General features: G+C 48.3%; 1 protein-coding gene and 1 long non-coding RNA gene across 2 annotated transcripts in view; one reads left to right on the top strand and one right to left on the bottom strand.

Annotated features, from left to right (window-relative positions):
• The window catches only part of PDE9A (phosphodiesterase 9A), a 121806-nt gene that overhangs the window by 64750 nt on the left and 37262 nt on the right, over nt 1-19794 (top strand). The window contains exons 5-7 of the mRNA XM_025381034.1: nt 11395-11574; nt 11695-11749; nt 12980-13050. Coding sequence (XP_025236819.1) covers nt 11395-11574; nt 11695-11749; nt 12980-13050 — 306 coding nt within the window. The remainder of the gene's footprint in view (nt 1-11394; nt 11575-11694; nt 11750-12979; nt 13051-19794) is intronic.
• On the bottom strand, nt 13214-19621 carry LOC112620584. Its single transcript, XR_003118551.1, has 2 exons — nt 18961-19621; nt 13214-14315 (listed from the first exon to the last, which is right to left on the bottom strand). It is a non-coding gene; the product is annotated as an uncharacterized LOC112620584 (long non-coding RNA).

The following is a 19794-nucleotide window of genomic DNA, read 5'->3' as shown; positions in this document are numbered from 1 at the left end:
CCTCTGCCAGGCGCAGTGGCCCACGCCTGTAATCCGAGCACTTTGGGAGGCCAAGGCGGGCAGATCACTTGAGGTTGGGAGTTCAAGACCAGCCTGACCAACACGGAGAAACCCTGTCTCTACTAAAAATACAAAAATTAGCCGGGCATGGTGGTGCATGCCTGTAATCCCAGCTACTTGGGAGGCTGAGGCAGGAGAATCACTTGAACCCAGGAGGCGGAGGTTGCGGTGAGCCGAGATCAGGCCATTGCACTCCAGCCTGGGCAACAAGAGCAAAACTCCATCAAAAGGAAGGAAGGAAGGGAGGAAGGGAGGGAGGGAGGGAGGGAGGGAGGGAGGGAGGGAGGGAGGGAAGGAAGTTCACCCCACTATGAGCAAGAAGCCACGCAGGAAAAAAAAAAAAAAAAAAAAAAAGGTATCTCTGCGGTTTTCTGAAGGGAAAATAAATGCAGCTCTGTCCCCTCTTTGCAGCCCTAAATAGGAACATGGTGGAGTAGGGCAGGTCGGGCTTGACGATGTCATGACTTGGCCTCTCTTGGTGTCACACAGCCCCTGCAGGTTATAAGAAGGATTGAGCTGGCCGGGCGTAGTGGCTCACGCCTGTAATCCCAGCACTTTGGGAGGCTGAGGCGGGCAGATCACCTGAAGTCGGGTGTTCAAGACCAGCCTGGCCAACATGGAGAAACCCTATGTCTACTAAAAATACAAAATTAGCTCGGCGTGGTGGCGCGTGCCTGTTATCCTAGCTACTCGGGAGACTGAGGCAGGAGAATTGCTTGAACCTGGGAGGCGGAGGTGGCAGTGAGCTGAGATTGCGCCATTGCGCTCCTGCCTGGGTAACAAGAGTGAAACTCCATCTCAAAAAAAAAAAAAAAGGATTGAGCTAACATGCATGGACCACCTAGAACAGCACCCGGAGCATAGTAACAGCTCCTTCCAGAAAGGGAAATGCATGCTCGCTGCCCCAGATGCTGCCAGCTTCACAGGCATTTTTCTGCCTGCAAACTAATCCTTGGGAACAGAGGAGGGCAGAGGGAGAAATTGCACCCAGTCAATGTAAACGATGCAAAACATGAAATTCCCCTCTCCGAAAACGAAAGGGAAAAAACTCGATTCAATGCCTGCCCCTGAGGTGAACCTGAAATGACAAGGCAGACACTCTCCAAAACTTCACGTTTGGCCACCACGGTCTTCGGTCGATTTTGCTTTCTTCGTCATATCTGAGTGGCTGGAACGCCAGTGATCTGGGATAGTCCTCTGGCTGCTGATAGACTTATGCAATCCCTTGGCAGGCAGGACAGGCCACAGGAAAGGCTCTTGTGCCTTTAAGGTCACTGTTAATCATATAACTTTATTGTGTTCCTGGGCTATAAAGGAAATGTCGTCCTTGATCTGAATGTCTGTTTTATGATGTCCATAAACAGTGAATTGCCAGTGACCGTACCCTGAGTGACAACATCCTCAACCAGTTGGGTGGTTCAAGGGCGGTTGCAGGGGTCAGGAGAGAGCAAAAGTGGAACAGGAGATGAGTTTGCTTCCCAGGAAGAGGGACAGTGACATCCCACCCCTCACTGACAGGGAAGCCTGCCAGCCCTTCCTCCAAAGGGCCTTGGCTCTCAGGGATCAGAGGCTGGACAAGAGCAGAAATAAAGGCACCCTGCCCCCACCCCCCACCACAATCTTCAGGACGTCTAGAGTGCTTATCTCTCTGGGGCCAAGTAATGTGAATTATTTTCCCCAATGCAAACATAAAAAATAAGATACCCCTTTACCCTTTTCTGAAAGGATAGCAGAGGTATTTTTCTTTTCTTTTTTTTTTTTTTTTTGAGACGGAATCTTGCTCTGTCACCAGGCTGGAGTGCAGTGGCACAATCTCGGCTCACTACAAGCTCCAGCTCCCTGGTTCAAGCGATTCTCCTGCCTCAGCCTCCTAAGTATCTGGGATTACAGGCACACACCACCATGCCCAGCTAATTTTTTTGTATTTTTAGTAGAGACGGGGTTTCACCATGTTGGCCAGGATGGTCTTGAACTCCTGACCTCATGATCACCCGCCTCAGCCTCCCGAAGCGCTGGGATTACAGGCGTGAGCCACCGCGCCCGGCCAGCAGAGGTATTTTTTCTAATGCTTGGGAAGTGTCTGCTAAGTATACATATATTCACTGGAGGATGCTCAGCACCTCGCCCTGTTGCTCCAGGTCAGGACTAACAAGGTGAAACCTGGCTCATTGCATCATATTAATAGCATGCAAATCTAAGCCCAGTGATGTCATGCAGTGGCTACGATTGAGGGCAATGGAATGGATCGCGCACGAGCTCCCAGGCCACACTCACGTGCACTTGTGATGTATCATTCACTATATTCTTGCAGGTCAGACGCTTGGGATGCTACTGCCCATGCTGAGGTTCCTAGGTCACCTCCCTCAATGCATGGGTCTGGGGGCCAGTGTGTTCTATGGCTGGGGCCATGTGTGCGTTCATTTGCCTAGGGGAGAAAAGTACGCATTCCCGTCAGCTCGGGTGCATGGAGGACGGAAGAACCGCTGTTGCTGTTAGTATTCTTTTCCGCACAAGATAAAAAAGAGATCGGCAAATCAGCTGGCTGGTCAATCAAATTAGCTTATTGTGTTACACTAATTTTTAGATTCAGAATTATAGGTCAGGCTGTGCTAGCGATCAGTGAAATCAAATTTCATGTCATTCTGCGCCGGGTAGACTCAGGATTTGCCTGAAACAATTAAACAATTCCTGGAAGAAGTGGGCGAGGCAGAGGCTTGAACTGTCCACTCAGACCAAGGTGAAGTCAGGCGATGGCTTCTGGGCATCGCGTGGGGCGGGGGCCACCCCTGCCCTGGACGTTCGTGAACACAGGGGCAGCCGTGTGAACACCATGGGGCAGGGTGTCCGTCCTGCCACCCGCATGGCTGCATCCTGCCCGGGAATGAGGCTGGTAGCCCATAGACCCCTCCTGGGTCCCTCTAGAGGTTTGCTGCATTCCGGTACCCTTGGTTCTGTGGGCAGGGCCTGGGCCCCTCTGTTGCAAACCAATGGCCCAAAGCTAACCTGATCCGGCAGCATCTAAAAACAGGACCCGGACTCTGCGGGCTCCTGATCCGGCAGCGTCTAAAAACAGGACCCGGACTCTGCCGGGCTCCAGGATTGCCCTGGAACAAACCTAAAGTCTCCTATCACACGCAAACAATTCTGCCAGCCCCGCCCAACATTCCCTGCCTGTGCTTATCAAGTGAGGAGGTCAGCAGGATGCAGCACCCAGGTGAGCTCATTTCAATGAGTCCAGGTGTGTGCAGGCAAGAAGCAGCCAGGAGTTGAGGCTGAAGAGGAGCCTACCTAAAAGTGTCATTATGACTAATTGATCCTTGGTGTAGTCAAATATTCTGCCTTTATTAAAGTCGTTGCTATCTAGAAGTAAATCCTCATCAGCTTGGAGCAGCACCCTTGAAATCCTCTCTAGCAGGCAGACTCTGGGGCACTTTTAGATATTCTATTGGTTGTTCTCGGGGACAGTTTCCTTTGGAGGACGTGTGAGTTGCCTGTGAATATCAGCTTGCTCTCCCTCAGTTTCCATCACATGGATCAGCGAGAGTTAATGCTGACTTCCCCTCCCTCGGGGGCTTATTTGCCGTCTCCCCATTCGCTTAAAAACTTCCAGGTCCAGAGGGACCCTAAAGACGCCTGTCATGTCCACCTGTGAATTACCAGCATCCCAGGCCATTGCTGGGTTTTCTTAAAACTATTAAGACATTATCAACGTGAAATGACTTGAATATGCTTTAATTTTTAAAATTCATCATACATCCTGCAGCATTTAGGAAAATGAGGGAGGTGTCATACATAATATCAAATTTGGCTGACACGAGGTGATTTTGCCATGAAGGTTGGGAAGGATCAACATTTGCAATGAAAACTGTTCGTTGCCCCCAAAATCCAGCCATTTCAGGCTCTCTGAGGATTCTGGAGGTGCTAGAGGGGGTAAGGGCCACATTCAGGTGGTGTGGGTGGGATTCACCCCTTCATAGCCTGGAGGTGGTGCCCAGAGCGCACCCTGTCACCCCAAGGATGATGATACCCCAGGGAAGGTGGTGGAAGCAGGAAAGGGAGGTCAGAGGGAACCTGGGGCCTTCAGCGGGCCTCCGTGATGCGGAAATACTAACAACGCCAACAGCAATCGCAGAGGCAGGCAGGCTTATGTGGCCAGGGCTGGGCTGGCGCTGTCCTGAGCACTCGACATGCATGAAATCACAGTTGTTTTAAGTTCTGCGCTCCCCTGGGAGGAAACTGTGGCCACAGCAGGAATTCCAGTGATTCTAGGGTCAGGAGGGGAGGCACCCACTTCCTGATCAGGGCTCTGTTTGTGGATGCATGGGTGTGGTTGGCCTTTGTGCACACTGGCGGTTTTGCTTCTTTCCCCCAGCAAAAGAATGCAGATTTTGCATTATCTAAAGAGGCGGTTCCGTGAGCCCACTGTGCTGAGTCCCATGTATTCCACTGGTGTAAGTACCACCACCTGGGCAGTGCCCCCAGAGTGTTCTCGCTGGGAGCGCAGCTTCGTGTCTGTACCCTTCCTGAGAATAGCTGACATGCTGGCCTGGGTGGCACACTGGCCGAGGTGTGACTGTGACAGACCAGGATACCAGCATCTGCCCCAGCACTGAACTGGGCAGAGAGAAGGTGTGGACAGAGTGGCGTGAAACATGACGGCTGCTTGTGCTGGAAATTAGATGTAGTCACACAAATCCTGCCATGCTCAAAGGGTTCCATCTCCAAAGTCCAAAGGAAAACTCTTCCTTAATTTTATTCCATTATGTCTATACGTTTCTTACTTTGAAGCAAGGATAGATTCACATGCCGTTGTAAGGATGCATACAGACAGAGCCCATTTATTGCCCAGTTTCTCCCAGTGGTGACATCTTGCAAAACTCTAGCACAATGTCACAGCCTGGCGTTGACCGTGACACAGTCCAGATCCAGAACCTGGCGTCCCCACGAGGATCCTGCCTGCTGGTCTTTAATAGCCACACCGCTTCCCTTCCATTCCTCACTGGATCCCTGTCCCCTGGCAACCAAGAGGTCTCTCTTTTTTTTTTTTGAGACAGAGTTTCGCTCTTGTTGCCCAGGCTGCTATACAATGGCACAATCTCGGCTCACTCTGCAACCTCTGCCCGAGTCTCCCGAGTAGGTGTGATTACAGGCACGTACCACCATGCCTGGCTAATTTTGTATTTTTAGTAGAGACAGGGTTTCTCCATGTTGGTCAGGCTGGTCTCGAACTCCTGACCTCAGGTGATCCCCCTGCCTCAGCCTCCCATAGTGCTGGGATCACAGGCATGAGCCACCGCGCCTGGCCTCTGGTCTCTATTTGTATGATGTTGTCATTTCCGTAATGTTCTACACATGCAATCATGCAGCAGGTGACTTTGGGATTGGCGCCTTCCACCCAGCACAACCCCCTGGCATCCATCCGGGTTGTCGCCTGTATTCGTAGTTCATTCCCTTCTTTCTGAGTCATACTCTGCGGTATGGATAGACCACGGTTTGTCCATCCATTCTCCCTTGAAAGGCACCTGCATTGTTTCCGTTTGCGGCTACTACAAATACATCCGCCATGAACATGTGGACAGGCCTTTGTGTGAACATCAGTTCTCTGTGTACATCATCTCTCTGCCCTGGTGCTTGCATCTTTAGTTGTTTGTTTTTTTTTCTGTTTTTTGAAGAACCTACCAGACTGTTTTCAGAATGACTGTACCATTTTTCATTCCCACCAGCCACGAGTGAGTGAGCCGTGTTTCCACATCCTTTCTAGCGTTGGGGGTTGGCCCTATTTTGTATCCTAGCCGTTTTGATAGGTGTGCAGTGGTATCTCACTGTGGTTGTAACTGGCATTTCCTAACGGCCGAGTGGTGCTCAGCATCTTTTCATGGGCTTCTTTCCATCTGTGCCTTTCTCCAGTCCCCGTCTGCTCATCTCTTGCCTGCTTTCAAAAAAATTGGCTGGTTTTGTTTTCTACCATTGAGTTTTGACCATTCTTTATATATGCTATATGCAAAGTCTTTGTCAGATACGTGTCTTGCAAATATTTTCTCCCAGACCGTAGCTTGTCTTGTCATCCTCTTACCAGGATATCTCTCTGAGCAAAAATTTTAATTTTGATGAAGTCCAGGCTATCAATTTTTCTTTTTCTGGTTTGTGTTTTTGCTGTCAAGTCTAAGAACTCCCCACCTTACTGAAGATCCTGAAGATTTCTCCTATTTTCTCTCTAAACGTTTTATACTTTTATACTTTACATCTGTGGTCCATTTTGCATTGATTTTTATATAAACTGAATTCTAGGTCAAGGCTCTTTTTCTTTTTTTGTTGGCCTGCGGATGGCTAATTTTTCCAGCACTATTTATTGAAAGCTCTCTTTTCTCTGTTGAATTGCTTTACATCTGGGTCAAAAATCAGTTGGGCGTATTTGTATGGACATGGTCATAGGCCCTCTGTTTCTTCCCATCGCTCTACCTGTCTGTCTTTCTGCCAATACCTCACAGTCTTGATTACCGAAATTATATCCTAAGTCTCAAAATAAGATAGGCTGATTCCTCTCGTTTTATCTGTTGTTTTTCAAAATTGTTTTTATTCTTGTGAGTCCTTTGCCTTTCTATCTAAATGTTAGAATAATCTCTATTTCTACGAAAAAAAAAAAAAAAAGGTCTTGCTAGCCTTTCAATGGGAATTTTGTAAAACCTGTTTACCACTGTGGGGAGAATTTACTGTATTGAGTCTTCCAACCCATTAACATGGTCAGTCTTGCCATTTGTTTATATCTTCTTTTATTTCTTTCATGAATGTTTTGTAGTTTTCAACATACAACTTCTGCATATTGTCAGTTTTACACCTGGGGCATTTTTGAGTGACTGTAAATGGTACTGGTGTTTGTTTGTTTGTTTGTTTTTGAGACAGGGTCTTTGTCCTTGAGGCTAGAGTGCAGTGGTGTTATCATAGCTCACTGCAGCCTCAACCTCCCGAGCTCAAGCAATCCTCCCACCTCAGCCTCCTGAGTAGCTGGAACCACAGGCACATGCCACTATGCCTGGCTATTTTGTTGTTGTTGTTGTTGTTGTTTGTTTGTTTTGTTTTTTGTTTTTGTGTTTTTGTAGAGTTGGAGATCTCTCTTTGTTCCCCAGGCTGGTCTCAGACTCCTGGGCTCAAGCAATCCTCCCACCTCGACCTGCCAAAGTGCTGGGATTACAGGCATGCACCACTATGCGTGGCTGGTATTTTATTTATAATTTCAGTGCCTACATGGCCATTGCTAGAATATACAATTGTAGTAAATACAATTGAATGTTGTATGTTTTCCACCCTGCAAACTTGCTAAACTCTCTTTTTAGTTCTAGGAGGGTTGTGTTTTGTTGTTGTTGTTTGTAGATTCCTTCGGGTTTTCTCTGTAGACAACATGTCATTGGCAAACAGGGACAGTTTTCTTTCTTCCTTTCTAATCTGTTTGCCTTTTATTTCCTTCTCTTGCCTATTGCACTGGCTAGGACTCCCCGCACTATGTTAATTAGCAGTAGTGAGAGCAGACGACCTTGCCTTGTGACAGTCTTAGACACCAAGCAGTCAGTCTTTCACCATTAAGTACGATCGGCTCCTCTGTATCTGTGTGTTCCATATCCATATATCTAACCAATCACCAATCAGAAATATTTTAAAAACAAGAAAAACAATACAAATAGGTAAACAATACAGTACAGCAACTCTTTACATAACATTTACATTGTATTAGGTATTCTAAGTAATCTAGAGATGATGTAGCATGTACAGGAGGATGTGCATAGGTTATATGCAAATACTACACCATTTTATATAAGGAATTTGAGCATCCTTGGATTTTGGCATCCTTGTCGGGGGTCCTGGAACCAATCCCTCAGGGACACCAAGGAACAACTGTATAATGTTGGCTGTAAGGTTATGGTTGATGCTTTTAATCAATTTGAAGAAGTTCTTCTCCATTCCTAATTGTATGAGTTTTCTCATGAACATGGGTTGAATTTTGTCAGATTTTTTTATGAATTAGTTGACATGATCATATGATTTTTATTCTTTAGCCTGTTGATTGGACATTACATTGATTGCTTTCCAACTATTGAACCAACCTTATATCCCTGGAATAAACCCTACTCAATCTTGATGTGCAATTATTTTTACATATTACTGAATTCTACTTGCTATTTCATTAGTGATTTTTGTATCTAGATTCATGAGGGATGTTGGCATGTAATTTTTTGTTGTTGTTCCTTGTCTGCATTTGGTATCAGGGTAATACTAACTTCATAAAATGAATGGGGCCCAGGTGCAGTGGCTCACGCCTGTAATCCCAGCACTTTGGGAGGCCGAGACAGGCAAGTCACTTGAGGCCAGGAGTTCAAGACCAGCCTGGCTAACATGGTAAAACCCTGGCTCTACTAAAAATGCAAAAAATTAGCCAGGCTTGGTGGCCTGCACCTATAATCCCAGCTACTCAGGAGGCTGAGGCAGGAGAATTGTTTGAGCTCAGGAGGCGGAGGCTGCAGTGAGCCGGGATCACACCACTGTACTCCAGCTTAGGCGACAGAGTGAGACTCCATCTCAAAAAAAAAAAAGAATGGTAGTGTTCCCTCCTCTTCTGTTTTCTTGAAGATATTGTTAGAATCATGTTGACTTTTTAAACATTTGGCAGAATTCTCTCTAAATGTTTAGAACCATCTTGGCCTGGACATTTCGTCTTGGGGAGTTTTTAAATTACAAATTGACTTTTGCTATAAGTTGTTTAAATTACCTCTTTGATATTGAATGAGTTGTAGTACTTCATGCTTCTCTAGGAGTTGGTCCATTTTATTGAAGGATGTCCGAGTAATGTGTGTAGAGGCATTTGTAGTGTTCCCTTATTATCCTTTTGATGTCTGCAGGGTCTGTAGTGATGTTCCCTCTTTCATTCCTGGTATTGACAATCTGTGTCTTCCCTCTCATTGTTTCTTTGTCAGTCTTGCTAGAAGTTTGACAATTTATTATTTTCAAATACCTAGCTCTGTTTTGTTGATTTGCTGCATTGTTTTTCTGTTTTCTGTTACCGGGATTTCTATTCCCCTATCTTTGTGATTTCCCTCCTTCCTTTCTTTGCTATCATTGTGGGTTTACTTTGCTCTTCTTTTCCTGAGTTCTCATGGTGGGATCTTGGCTGATTGAGTTGAGATTTTTCCTCTCTTCTAATGGAAGCCCATAATGCTATAAATTTCCCTCTCAGCATGGCTTTAGTTGTGTCCCACAGCTAAATTTTGTGTTGTATTTTCATTTTTATTGAGTTCAATGTCTTTTTAATTTTCCCTTGAGACTTCCTCTTTGACCCTTAAGTTATTTAGAAGTATGTTGTTAAGTTTCCACGTGTTTGGAGATTTTTCTACTATCTTTCTGTTATTGATTTCTACTTTGATCCTCGTGTGGTCAGAGAACATACTCTGTGTGGCTTCAGTTCCTTTAGATTGGGTGAGATTTCCTTTATAGCCCAGGATATGGTCTATCTTGGTACATGCTCTGTAGGCGCCTGAAATGAATGTAGCGCTCTGCTGCTGTTGGGTGAAGTGGTTTATAAATATTCATCATTTGATGGACTTCTAAATTTATCTCAAGACTCTGAGATCATTCATTCTCAAAGGTTATGTGATACACTACCTTTTCCAAAGAATTCCTAAGTGATCTAAACCCCTGCTGAGTTCACCAAGTGGCCTGTAAAACCTATGATGATTCTTGTTGATAGGAGCCACCTTCCCCCACTAGCAGATGTGGGACTTTCTTCAGGTGAGGGCCTCGAGCTGGCACCAGTTCAACCTATGGCTGTACGAAAATTTTCTGGCTGACATTTTTACGCTTGTAGCTTCAAGAGATACAATAAAACGTAATTTTTCTTCTTCTTATCAAGTCATAGAATGCTAAAGCCAGAGGGAATCTAGGATCATCTGGTCTACCCTCTCATTTGACAGGTGAAGTAATGAGGTATTGCAAAGTTAAACTGATTAGTTTCTTTTAATATTTTAAATGAATTATAGAAATTATAGAAAATGCATAAGAAAAAAAGGGAAAATGCATAAGATAGAGGGAAGCAAACTTTTTAAATAAAATGTATATAAAACTTATAACCAAAGATGACTACTATTATTATTTTGGAGTATACCCTCCCAATATGTTTTCAAAAGCAGGATCCCTATTAGTGCTTCAAAACCTTTTTTTTTTTTTTTTTGTACTTTAACAACAGACATGAACATTTTTCAAAATATTATTTCTAATAGCAAAATATCATTCCAGATGTATGTCTAAAGATAGAGTTTTCTCATCATTTATTTAACGAATCTCCATCGGGTGGGCGTGCAGGTTGTTACAGTTTTCTCTGTGTTAAATAACAGTGTGATGAACATCTTTTGTGTACATGCATGATGATTTCCTAGAAATGGAGCCCTGGGTCAGTGCTTGTGAACATTTTTAGCTTCTGAGCCCCATTGCCAAGTTGGATTCTTGAATTTTTTGTTTGTTTGGGCAGCTTTGGTTTTGTTTTTTCATTTTCTTTTGAGACGGAGTTTCACTCTCGTTCACCAGGCTGGAGTGCAATGGCACAATCTCGGCTCACCACAACCTCTGCCTCCCGGGTTCAAGTGATTCTCCTGCCTCAGCCTCCCGAGTACCTGGGATTACAGGCATGTGCCACCACGCCCGGCTAATTTTGTATTTTTTTAGTAGAGACGGGGTTTCTCCATGTTGGTCAGGCTGGTCTCGAGCTCCTGACCTCAGGTGATCTGCCTGCCTTGGCCTCCCAAAGTGCTGGGATAACAGGCCTGAGCCACTGCGCCCGGCGCAGCTTTGGTTTTATTTGTTTTGTTTATAGTGGAAGGTTAGACATCAAATCAACGTAGAAGATGTTGTGAACTTATGACTAAGCCTGGTGTGGGTTCTCGGTGTCCTGGGGCACGAGCTGGAGGACGGCTGGAGCCAGGTAGAGACCGCTCCCTTCCTTAGAATGTCGCCTTGATGACAAGGACAGCGCTGTGAGCATCCACACCTTCCTATGAGGTATCTGGCATTGGGCCTGGTCAGGAAACAGGAAGACAGGCAGGTTCCATTTAGCCTGAGACCTGGACCTTGTAAAGCCAGCCACCCAGCCCAGTTTTACAGGCCAGGCGACAAAGGGAGCAACTCGTTGGACCCGGGCCTGCCTCCCCTCTGCAGACCCGCCGTGAGAACACCGTGTTCTGAATTGAGACGTGCCTTGAACTCACTTTGTCCCAGTAATTGCCCCCATAAAATAGACCTGGGCACTCAGAGAAAACTTCCCATATTGAGAAACCCAGGCCTGCCTGCTTTTTATAGCTGGTGCTGAGGACAAGAGAACCACAAGCCCTGGCCAGTCTGCTGAGAGACCACTGAGGGACAGACGGGTTGTGGGCCTGGAGCAGCCCCAGAGGGAAGGAGCATTTGAAAGTGGACAGGTAGAGCCCAGGCCCAGAGAGCCCCAGGACTGCTGCCAGGAAGGCCAGCACGTCCCTCCAGGTAACGGGCAGCTCCTCGGTCGCGGCCTCCGCCCCCCAGCACGTGGGATTCGGGCCGCAATGGCCTATGCGTCTTTTCCTCTTGTCCGTGTTCCATCTGTCTTTCTTCTTTGGTTTGTAGAGAGAGAAGAATTAATCCAGAGCGTGCTGGCGCAGGTCGCAGAGCAGTTCTCAAGGTACAGAGTCTTCTAAACTTACAACCAGCCAGAGATGCGCGCATCTTTCTCTAAGAGTGAGGGCAGGCCCCGGGCTCTGAGGCTGGCCTTGGCCAGCAATCGTGGCTGTCTCACCTGCCTGGAGGAGCTGCCCGCATGGCAGAAGCCTTCTATGGCTTCTGTAACTAAGCCAGCTTGGATGGGGCCCAGGAAACACTCGCCTTAGACCAAAGACCGTGTTGAGTGGGTGCATTAGAATGTGAGCTCGTGTGGTCGAGAATGTTCTCCATTGGCTCTTCTGGGATCAGAGAACAATCTATAAGAATTGGCTCCACTGGGAAATAAGCTTTCTCGCTTAGTTTGGGGACTTCTTTTTCATCGGAGTCATCCCAGCAATCCTGACCTGGATACCGTATTTTCCATTTCTCAGACTGACTGCTCTGCGGTTTTCTCTGCGGTATCTTACTGCCCAGGTTAATCAAAATGGTGAAAAGGGCAGACGGCTAGGATTTTTTAAAAACCTTCGAAGTGGCTGGGCGCAGTGGCTCACGTCTGTAATCCCAGCACTTTGGGAGGCGGAGGCGGGCGGATCACCTGAGGTCTGGAGTTTGAGACCAGCCTGACCAACATGGAGAAGCCGCCGTCTCTATGAAAAATACAAAATTAGCCGGGCGTGATGGCCTATGCCTGTAATGCCAGCTACCCGGGAGGCTGAGGCAGGAGAATCACTTGAACCCGGGAGGTGGAGGTTGCGGTGAGCCGAAATCACACCACTGCACTCCAGCCTGGGCAACAGAGTGAAACTGTCTCAGAAAAAAAAAAAAAAAAAAAAAAAATCCTTCGAATTCTTTAACTGACTAGGTTGGAGCCTCCAGAGAGCACAACAGGTCCTCCGAAGTGTCTGTGCCCATCGGGGGAGGGTGCGGGGACTGGACCCTCTCAACCACATAAGCAGAGAAGGCTGCGAGTTCTCCCCAGAGAGTCTGGGTCCACTGCTCAGGCCTGAGGAAGTAATATGCCCACTAGCTCGGAAAATACACCTCATGATAATTTGGTGATTCTTTCCTCCCCATGGGACATGATGATTTCTGAAAAGCAAGTCCTGGCATGTTGGCACCCAGCCCCTCGCCAGCCTACCCAGAGGCCTTGCCCATGCCCACAGCGGGAACTCAGTACATGTTTGCTTAACCCGTTTTGGCTCTGAGAATTTTAAGGGTCATATTTCCTCTCTCTTTTCTTTTTCGTTCCTAGAGCATTCAAAATCAATGAACTGAAAGCTGAAGTTGCGAATCACTTGGCTGTGCTAGAGAAACGGGTGGAATGTGAGTGACGTTTCTGTTTCCTTTTTGCTTCTCTGTCCTTTAACCTCTATTCAAATTAACCACTTGGAACAGGGAGGAGTTCAGTGCTGAAGGTAAATACGAATGTCTTTTCTTTCTGAAATACTTGAAAATTACCTTTGATGTTAACAAAGGCTCGCACAGTGACTAACTAAGCATTTTATTTCTATTTTAAAAGAAGCACATCTCATGGTATAAAGCATTCTTTCAGCCCCAAAGAGTAAAAATGAACACACGAAGCCCCCCACACTTAGCCCCTCTGAGAACCTCTGCCGAGCGTCTTGTCTGTGTCTTTTTGTGTGTAAATGAAGACATTCTCTGCACACTGATCTGCACCCTGTGGGTCACCATTTTTTGGAATCTGTCTATTAAGTTGTTACCTCTTGGTTTCTGATACAGTCTGGATGTGCGTCCCCTCCACGTCTCACGCTGAAATGTCATTGGCAATGTTGGAGGTGGGGTTGGTGGGAGATGTTTGGGTCAGCAGGGCAGATGCCTCCTGAACGGCTTGATGCTCTCCTTGAGATTGGGAGCTCTCGCAAGATCTGGTTGTTTAAAAGCACGTGGCAGCTCTCTACCCTCCCGCTTCCCTGTCGCCTTCCACCATGATTGGAGGCTTCTCGAGGCCTCCCCAAGAGCCAAGCAGATGCCAGCACCAGACTTCCTGTAAAGCCAACAGAACTGGGAGCCAATCAAAGCTCTTTTCCTTATAAATTGCCCAGCCTCGGGTATCTCTTTATAGCAACAGAAGAACAGCCTACTACAGCCTCCAGTCACCACCAAAGGAAAGCAGAAAAATGACTAGTGAGCCGAGGAGTATCAATTCAAGTCCTGATTCAATGATCAAAAAGCTCAAATTCTGGGAAGAAAACAACTTCAAGTCACCCATCCTTTTTGTCCTCATCCGTAATATCAAGGTCAATGCTTACATTCCACAGGCCTCACAATTCTGTGTTCAACTCACAGCTTGACAAGTGAACTCTTTGTCAGTGACAAGGCAAAGGTTAATGATTAACATGCACCACGTTTACCAACTTAGGAACTAAATAAACAGAATCCAGACAGGAGGCCATTAAGGGTTACAGCATCACCAAAAAAAAATATCTGGCTGATTGACTGAATGTCATCGTCGCTTTTCTTTCTTTTTTTTTTTGAGACAGAGTCTTGCTCTGTTGCCCAGGTTGGAGTGCAGTGGCGCAATCTTGGCTCAATATGCAACCTCCGCTTCCTGGGTTCAAGTGATTCTCCTGAAACATGATTTACATAGTCAGATTTATACTTTTCAAAGTGTATGGACATTTCTAAAAATGTATGTGGTCACTGGATCTTCAAGACGGTTTCATTTTCCCCGTTGTCAATGAGGAAGCCACAGAGAGGTTAGGTAACCTCAAGTTCACTCAGCAAATTAGAAAAATAAATAAAGCTGAGACTGGCACCCAGGGTCCTGGCCAGGCTACTCTCACTGCCTGCTACCTGCCCTTCTGGGACGGGTCACCTCCCTGCACACCTGGCTGAAGAGCACCAGGCACTCCATGAGGATTCCTTGGTAACTCAGGTTAGAAAGCTGAAGCTGCAAGCAACAGAAACTGATCATGGCTGCTTTCAACAGAAAAGCAGTTTTTCCCTGAAGGATTTTGGGAAGCTCCCTGGATCCCCAGGAGGGCTTGGGAACAGGGCTTGGAGGTTGTGCAGCAGCAGCAATTCCCCAAATCCCGTGCAGAGCTGATGCTGTGCGGATGCCTCTGCTGCCGTCTCTGAGCCCTGGATGCAGCACCAGCTCCCCTGTACTCCTCGCTCTGGACCTAGGCCCCCCGGAGGCTCCACAACCACTTATGCAGATATCAGGCACTTCTCCATGTCACTGGCTACAGGTTCAAAATCTAGACACAGCCAGACCATGCACCCACAGTCTAGCTGCAAGGCAGGCCCCACAAAGGGAGGCTGTGAGTGCCCTGAGGCTGCCGCACAAAGCACCACAGACTGGGAGGCTTAAGCAACAAAAACTGACTCTCCCGCAGCTCTGCAGGCCAGAAGTCAGAAATCAAGGCATGAGCAGGGCTGGCTCCTTCTGGAGGCTCTGAGGGGCCCTGGTTCCGTGCCTCTCTCTTAGACTCTTGTGGCTCCCAGCAATCCTTGCCGTTACTGAGCTTGGACTGCTGCATCACTCTAACCTCCGCCTGTGTCTTCACGTGGTGACGTTCTCCCAGGATGTCTCCACGTCACCAGTCTCTCTCTGCTAGGTCTTATAAAGATGTCTCTCTTTGAATTTAGGGCCCAACCTAAATCCAGGATGGGCTCATCTCCAGATCCCTAATGGATTATATCTGCCAACGACCTTTTTCTCAATAAGGTCCCATTCACAAGTTCCAGGGAGTAGGTTGTGAACAGATCTTTCTGGCGGACACAATTCAACCCACCACAGCGAGTGTTTGCATTTCCATATTCTGCACTGGGAGGCTGGCTCAGCTCTCCACCAAGCCCCGTGTCACAGGGAATTCTCCAAACATGAGTAGGGGTTTGAGCCAAACATGCAAAAAAGGCTTGCTGCAGAGTCACCACCCACCTTTACAGATGCAAAAAGTCACGCAGTCACTACAGGGGGAGCGTGCAGATGCCCGCGGACAGCAGGTGCCTCCCACCTCTCCTCCTCTCTCCAGCGCCTGGGCTTTTCCTCAGCCTCCCCCATCTCCTACGCCCCACCCGGAAGCCAGTGCCAGCTCCTTCCATGCTCTTCCCAGAAAGTGCAAACAGGCAAGTTGAAGAGGCCATGCCGTAACTCTCAAAACTCTTACAGAGAATTATGTCTACCACAACAAGATGAATAGTAACCCTGTGTGTCTTTGGATACTGACCCTGGAAAATAACCATCAAGCCAAAAGAAAAGTGTTCCTGTTTTACCTCCAAGTGGCAGGTGAGTTGAAGATCACTGAAGGACATGGCCCATAGGACCTTCCCCTCTAGCCTGTTCTAGCTGCGGAATTCTCCAAAATGCTCACTTCTCAGAGGGAAGGTATCTTCCCATAAGGCCCTCAGTGAATGCACATAGATGGCCTGGCAGAGGACACCACTCTTGACCCACCGAGCTCAGGCTCATGGCACAGACCAGAATTACTGGTGCTTCTGCGGGTAAAACCGGTTGTTACCAGTTGTACTGATTTCTAGCACCAGAGACCTAGGACTGCAGAAATGGGATTGGAGGAGCTCCCCTTTCTAAGGAGTAGGGAAGGAGGAGCAGTCTAGGAGTTGTGGAGGGTAAGGGAGGGGACCTCTCCTCAGTCCTCCTGGCTGCCCTCCTCCCGCCGCATGCAGCTCACACCCCCACTCCAGGAGGCAGCCGTGTCCAGACAGGCTGTCGTCCTCCTGAACTCCACCTGGCTTCGGGCTCATCCTCCCCGGACACTTCTGGCTGATGGCTCCCCACTCTCCAGCGGGTGTGCTTTAGCGGGAGGTGGCCGGGATGCTGCAGCTGTGCTGAGCCCCAGGGAGTCTGAGTTCCAGAGACACCGCAAGGGCAGCAGAGCCTTAACCCAAAGATGCAAAAGCCCAGACATTTCAGGAGGCTTGGAGGACAGAGAGGGAAAATCCTTTTGAGGAGAGGGCCGGGAGCTGAACCTCTCATGTGGCAGGCCACTGGGGAAGTGTGTGCCCAGCTTCTCAGAGGGTCAGTCCCAGCCCTGCACGGCTGCCAGAAGCAAGCCAGATGGGGAGGGCGGCCAGGAGCGTGGTCCGACACCCAGTGCACAGGGCCTGGGCCAGAGGCAGATGCTGCCATCTACATATGCACATGCACGTGTAAACACACACAGAGGTGACCATGCACTCACAGATACACACGTGAAATCACACAGGCATGTCAGGATGTCACATATACATGCACACATGCACACGTGTAAGCACCCAGGCACGTGCAGATACATTCATACCTGTGATCACATACACACACATGCACACACACAGCTGCTTCTGCTGTACATGAGCTGCTGTGAGCTGTTTCGTTTTGTTGTTGTGGTGGTGGTGGTGGTTTGAGACAGAGTTTCGCTCTTTGGCCCAGGCTAAAGTGACGCAATCTTGGCTCACTGCAGCCTCCGCCCCCGAAAGACAGGGCACTTCTGTCTCAGCCTCCCAAGTAGCTGGGATTATAGGCGCCCGCCACCATGTCCGGCTAATTTTTGTATTTTTAGTAGAGATGGGGTTTTGCCATGTTGGCCAGGCTGGTCTCGAACTCCCGACCTCAGGTGATCGACACACCTCGGCCCCCAAAGTGCTGGGATTACAAGCGTGAGCCACTGTGCCCTCCAAGCTGTTTTCTGCTTCTTCAGTTAAAAGACTCATCCGCTAGAACTGGCCACCTTAAAGCCGTGTTACATTGTGGTGGACTTGACTTAAATGGAATTTCCTGCTTCTTCTCAAATGTATAATTCCTCTGAATTGAATATAAATTTCTTCATTTCTCTTCACTGACTTTCAAAGCTCTTCTTCCTTTTGATATAAAAAGTTTAGCCTCGTTCGAGCGATCTGGGATTTCCCTTACGTTACAGATTATTTTGTAAACAGAACACCCAGGCCCCTCCCCTCACGTCCTGGCTGGAGGTGAAACATTAAAAAGAGATTTTAAAGCAGGGCCCTTTACTCCCTTCCTTCCTGGTTTGCGGCCGGGGCACAGGGCAGCTCTGCTCCATCCACCCTTTGTCCCCGTACTCTGGGTTTGGACCAAAACCTAAACACAGCGTGGGCCATGGCAGGAGCTGACTGCCTGGGGCAAAGTTTAACACAGGCCATCCAAACAGCCCAGAGCCTAGATGCTAGAACCAAGCCTTGCTTTCCTCCGTCACTCAGGAAGTGTGTGCTACGCGGGCTCTTTAGTGAGGCTCTTGGAGGAAGTGTTGAAACACAGCTCTATTCATACATGTCTTTAAACAACTTTCACTAGCTCTGTAGCCAAAGGACTGGGCCTGCCAGGTTCCCAGCCAGAGTACAGTGAGGTTGGGGAAGGAGCACAGCACAGAGCCTCCTAAGCCTGGGCTCACCTCTCCCAGACCCCCAGCTCGGCTCTCCCCCACCCCCAGCTCGGCTCTCCCCCGTCCCGGCTCGGCTCTCCCCGACCCCCGTCTCGGCTCTCCCCCATCCCCGTCTCGGCTCTCCCCGACCCCCGGCTTGGCTCTCCCCACCCGCCAGGCCGCTTTCCCCAAAGCCAGCGTCTCTCAGAAAGTCGTCCTTAAAGCTTTCCCTGCAGGTGGCCTGTGACTTGCAGAAGCTCACAAAAATCTCTTTTAAAGCCCCCTTTTTTTTGTTGTTTTGTTTTATTTTGAGACAGAGTCTCGCTCTGTTGCCCCGGCTGGAGTGCAGAGGTGTGATCTCGGCTCCACCTCCCGGGTTCAAGTGATTCTCCTGCCTCAGCCCCCAGAGTAGCTGGGATTACAGGCAGCCTGTGACCACAACTGGCTAATTTTTGTATTTTCAGTAGAGAGGGGGTTTCCAGATAGATAGATAGATGAATGGATAGATAGATAGATAGATCGATAATAGACAAATGAATGGATGGATGGATACATAGTGAGTACCTAGGTAGATAGGTAGTAGAAAGGGAGAGAGAGAGAAACAGGATGAATATTTAGAAGGCCTGGGAGTGGGCAGAAGGCCTGGAAGGACACACATTAATACAAATAATATTAACTGAGTTGTTTTCTGGGCCCATAGGATCCTAGATAAATTTTAAAATATTCTTCTTTGAAGTGCTATTTCCTACACTTCCTACAGTGATCATAGGATTTTTTATATTCAGGAAAATGACATTTAAAACATAGTCAATGGACCATGGACCTTGGACAGAGGGCGCAGCTGCCCTGTTTGCAGTCTACATCGCATGCTCAACCCTTCCCCAGATCTACTCACTTTCGGAATGTGCTGCCTTCCACGTGTGAACCACACTGAGCGCCTTCCTGCCACTGATGTTGAATTGTCCATTTGCTCACGTCAGTGTCCAAGTGGCAAACCCACAGGGCACGGGTGGGATCCTGCAGTCTAGACAAAACCAAGGAGCACCCGTGGAGGCCACGCTGGGCTTCCCAATCCACATGCCGACCCGAAATGTGTTCTCGGCGCCTTTTCTCAGAAGACAGCCTGTGGCGTTCTTCAGCTTCCTGGAGGGGCCCACGATGCTGGAGACAACGGAGACCCGGCTCCGAAGGAGAAGGTGGACTCTTAGTGGTTGGACAAAAGACCTTAGTCCGGACCTCGGGTACCTTGTGTTTCCCCAGCGGCCGCTCATCTGGACTCGGCCATCAGGACAGCGACCACACTGGCTCCTGCCACATGCACTTCCAGACCCCTGTCCTCTAGCCGTTGAGTAGAAGAGGGGCGGAGAAGGTTTCTGCGGCACAGAAGCACATCAGCAGGACCAGATCCAAACATTGCCCCCTCCAGATTCCTCATCCTCTGGCAGAGAGAAGCAGGGTCCCGGGAAACCATACCCCTACTTGACCCCTGACCCCGGAAATGCCTTGAACCCACCGGGGAGGCTGATTCCAGCCAGGCTGCCCGGGGCCCCTGCACTGGGAGAATTCCTTTGCGGAGCCGCACTGCTTCCGGTGGGAAGGAGTCGTTAGAAACTAGCCAAAGGCTCCTGGTTGCTTGGTTTTTCCTTTAGAAAACATTCGCTTTTTATTTTTAGCAGTTATTCAGAGCCAAACTTCATGAAAAAGGGAATAGAGTGGCATCGTGGGAGTA

The sequence above is a fragment of the Theropithecus gelada genome, chromosome 3 (assembly GCF_003255815.1).
Source record: "Theropithecus gelada isolate Dixy chromosome 3, Tgel_1.0, whole genome shotgun sequence".
Classification (NCBI taxonomy): Eukaryota; Metazoa; Chordata; class Mammalia; order Primates; family Cercopithecidae; genus Theropithecus; species Theropithecus gelada.
This window is presented reverse-complemented; position numbering and strand designations above follow the sequence as displayed.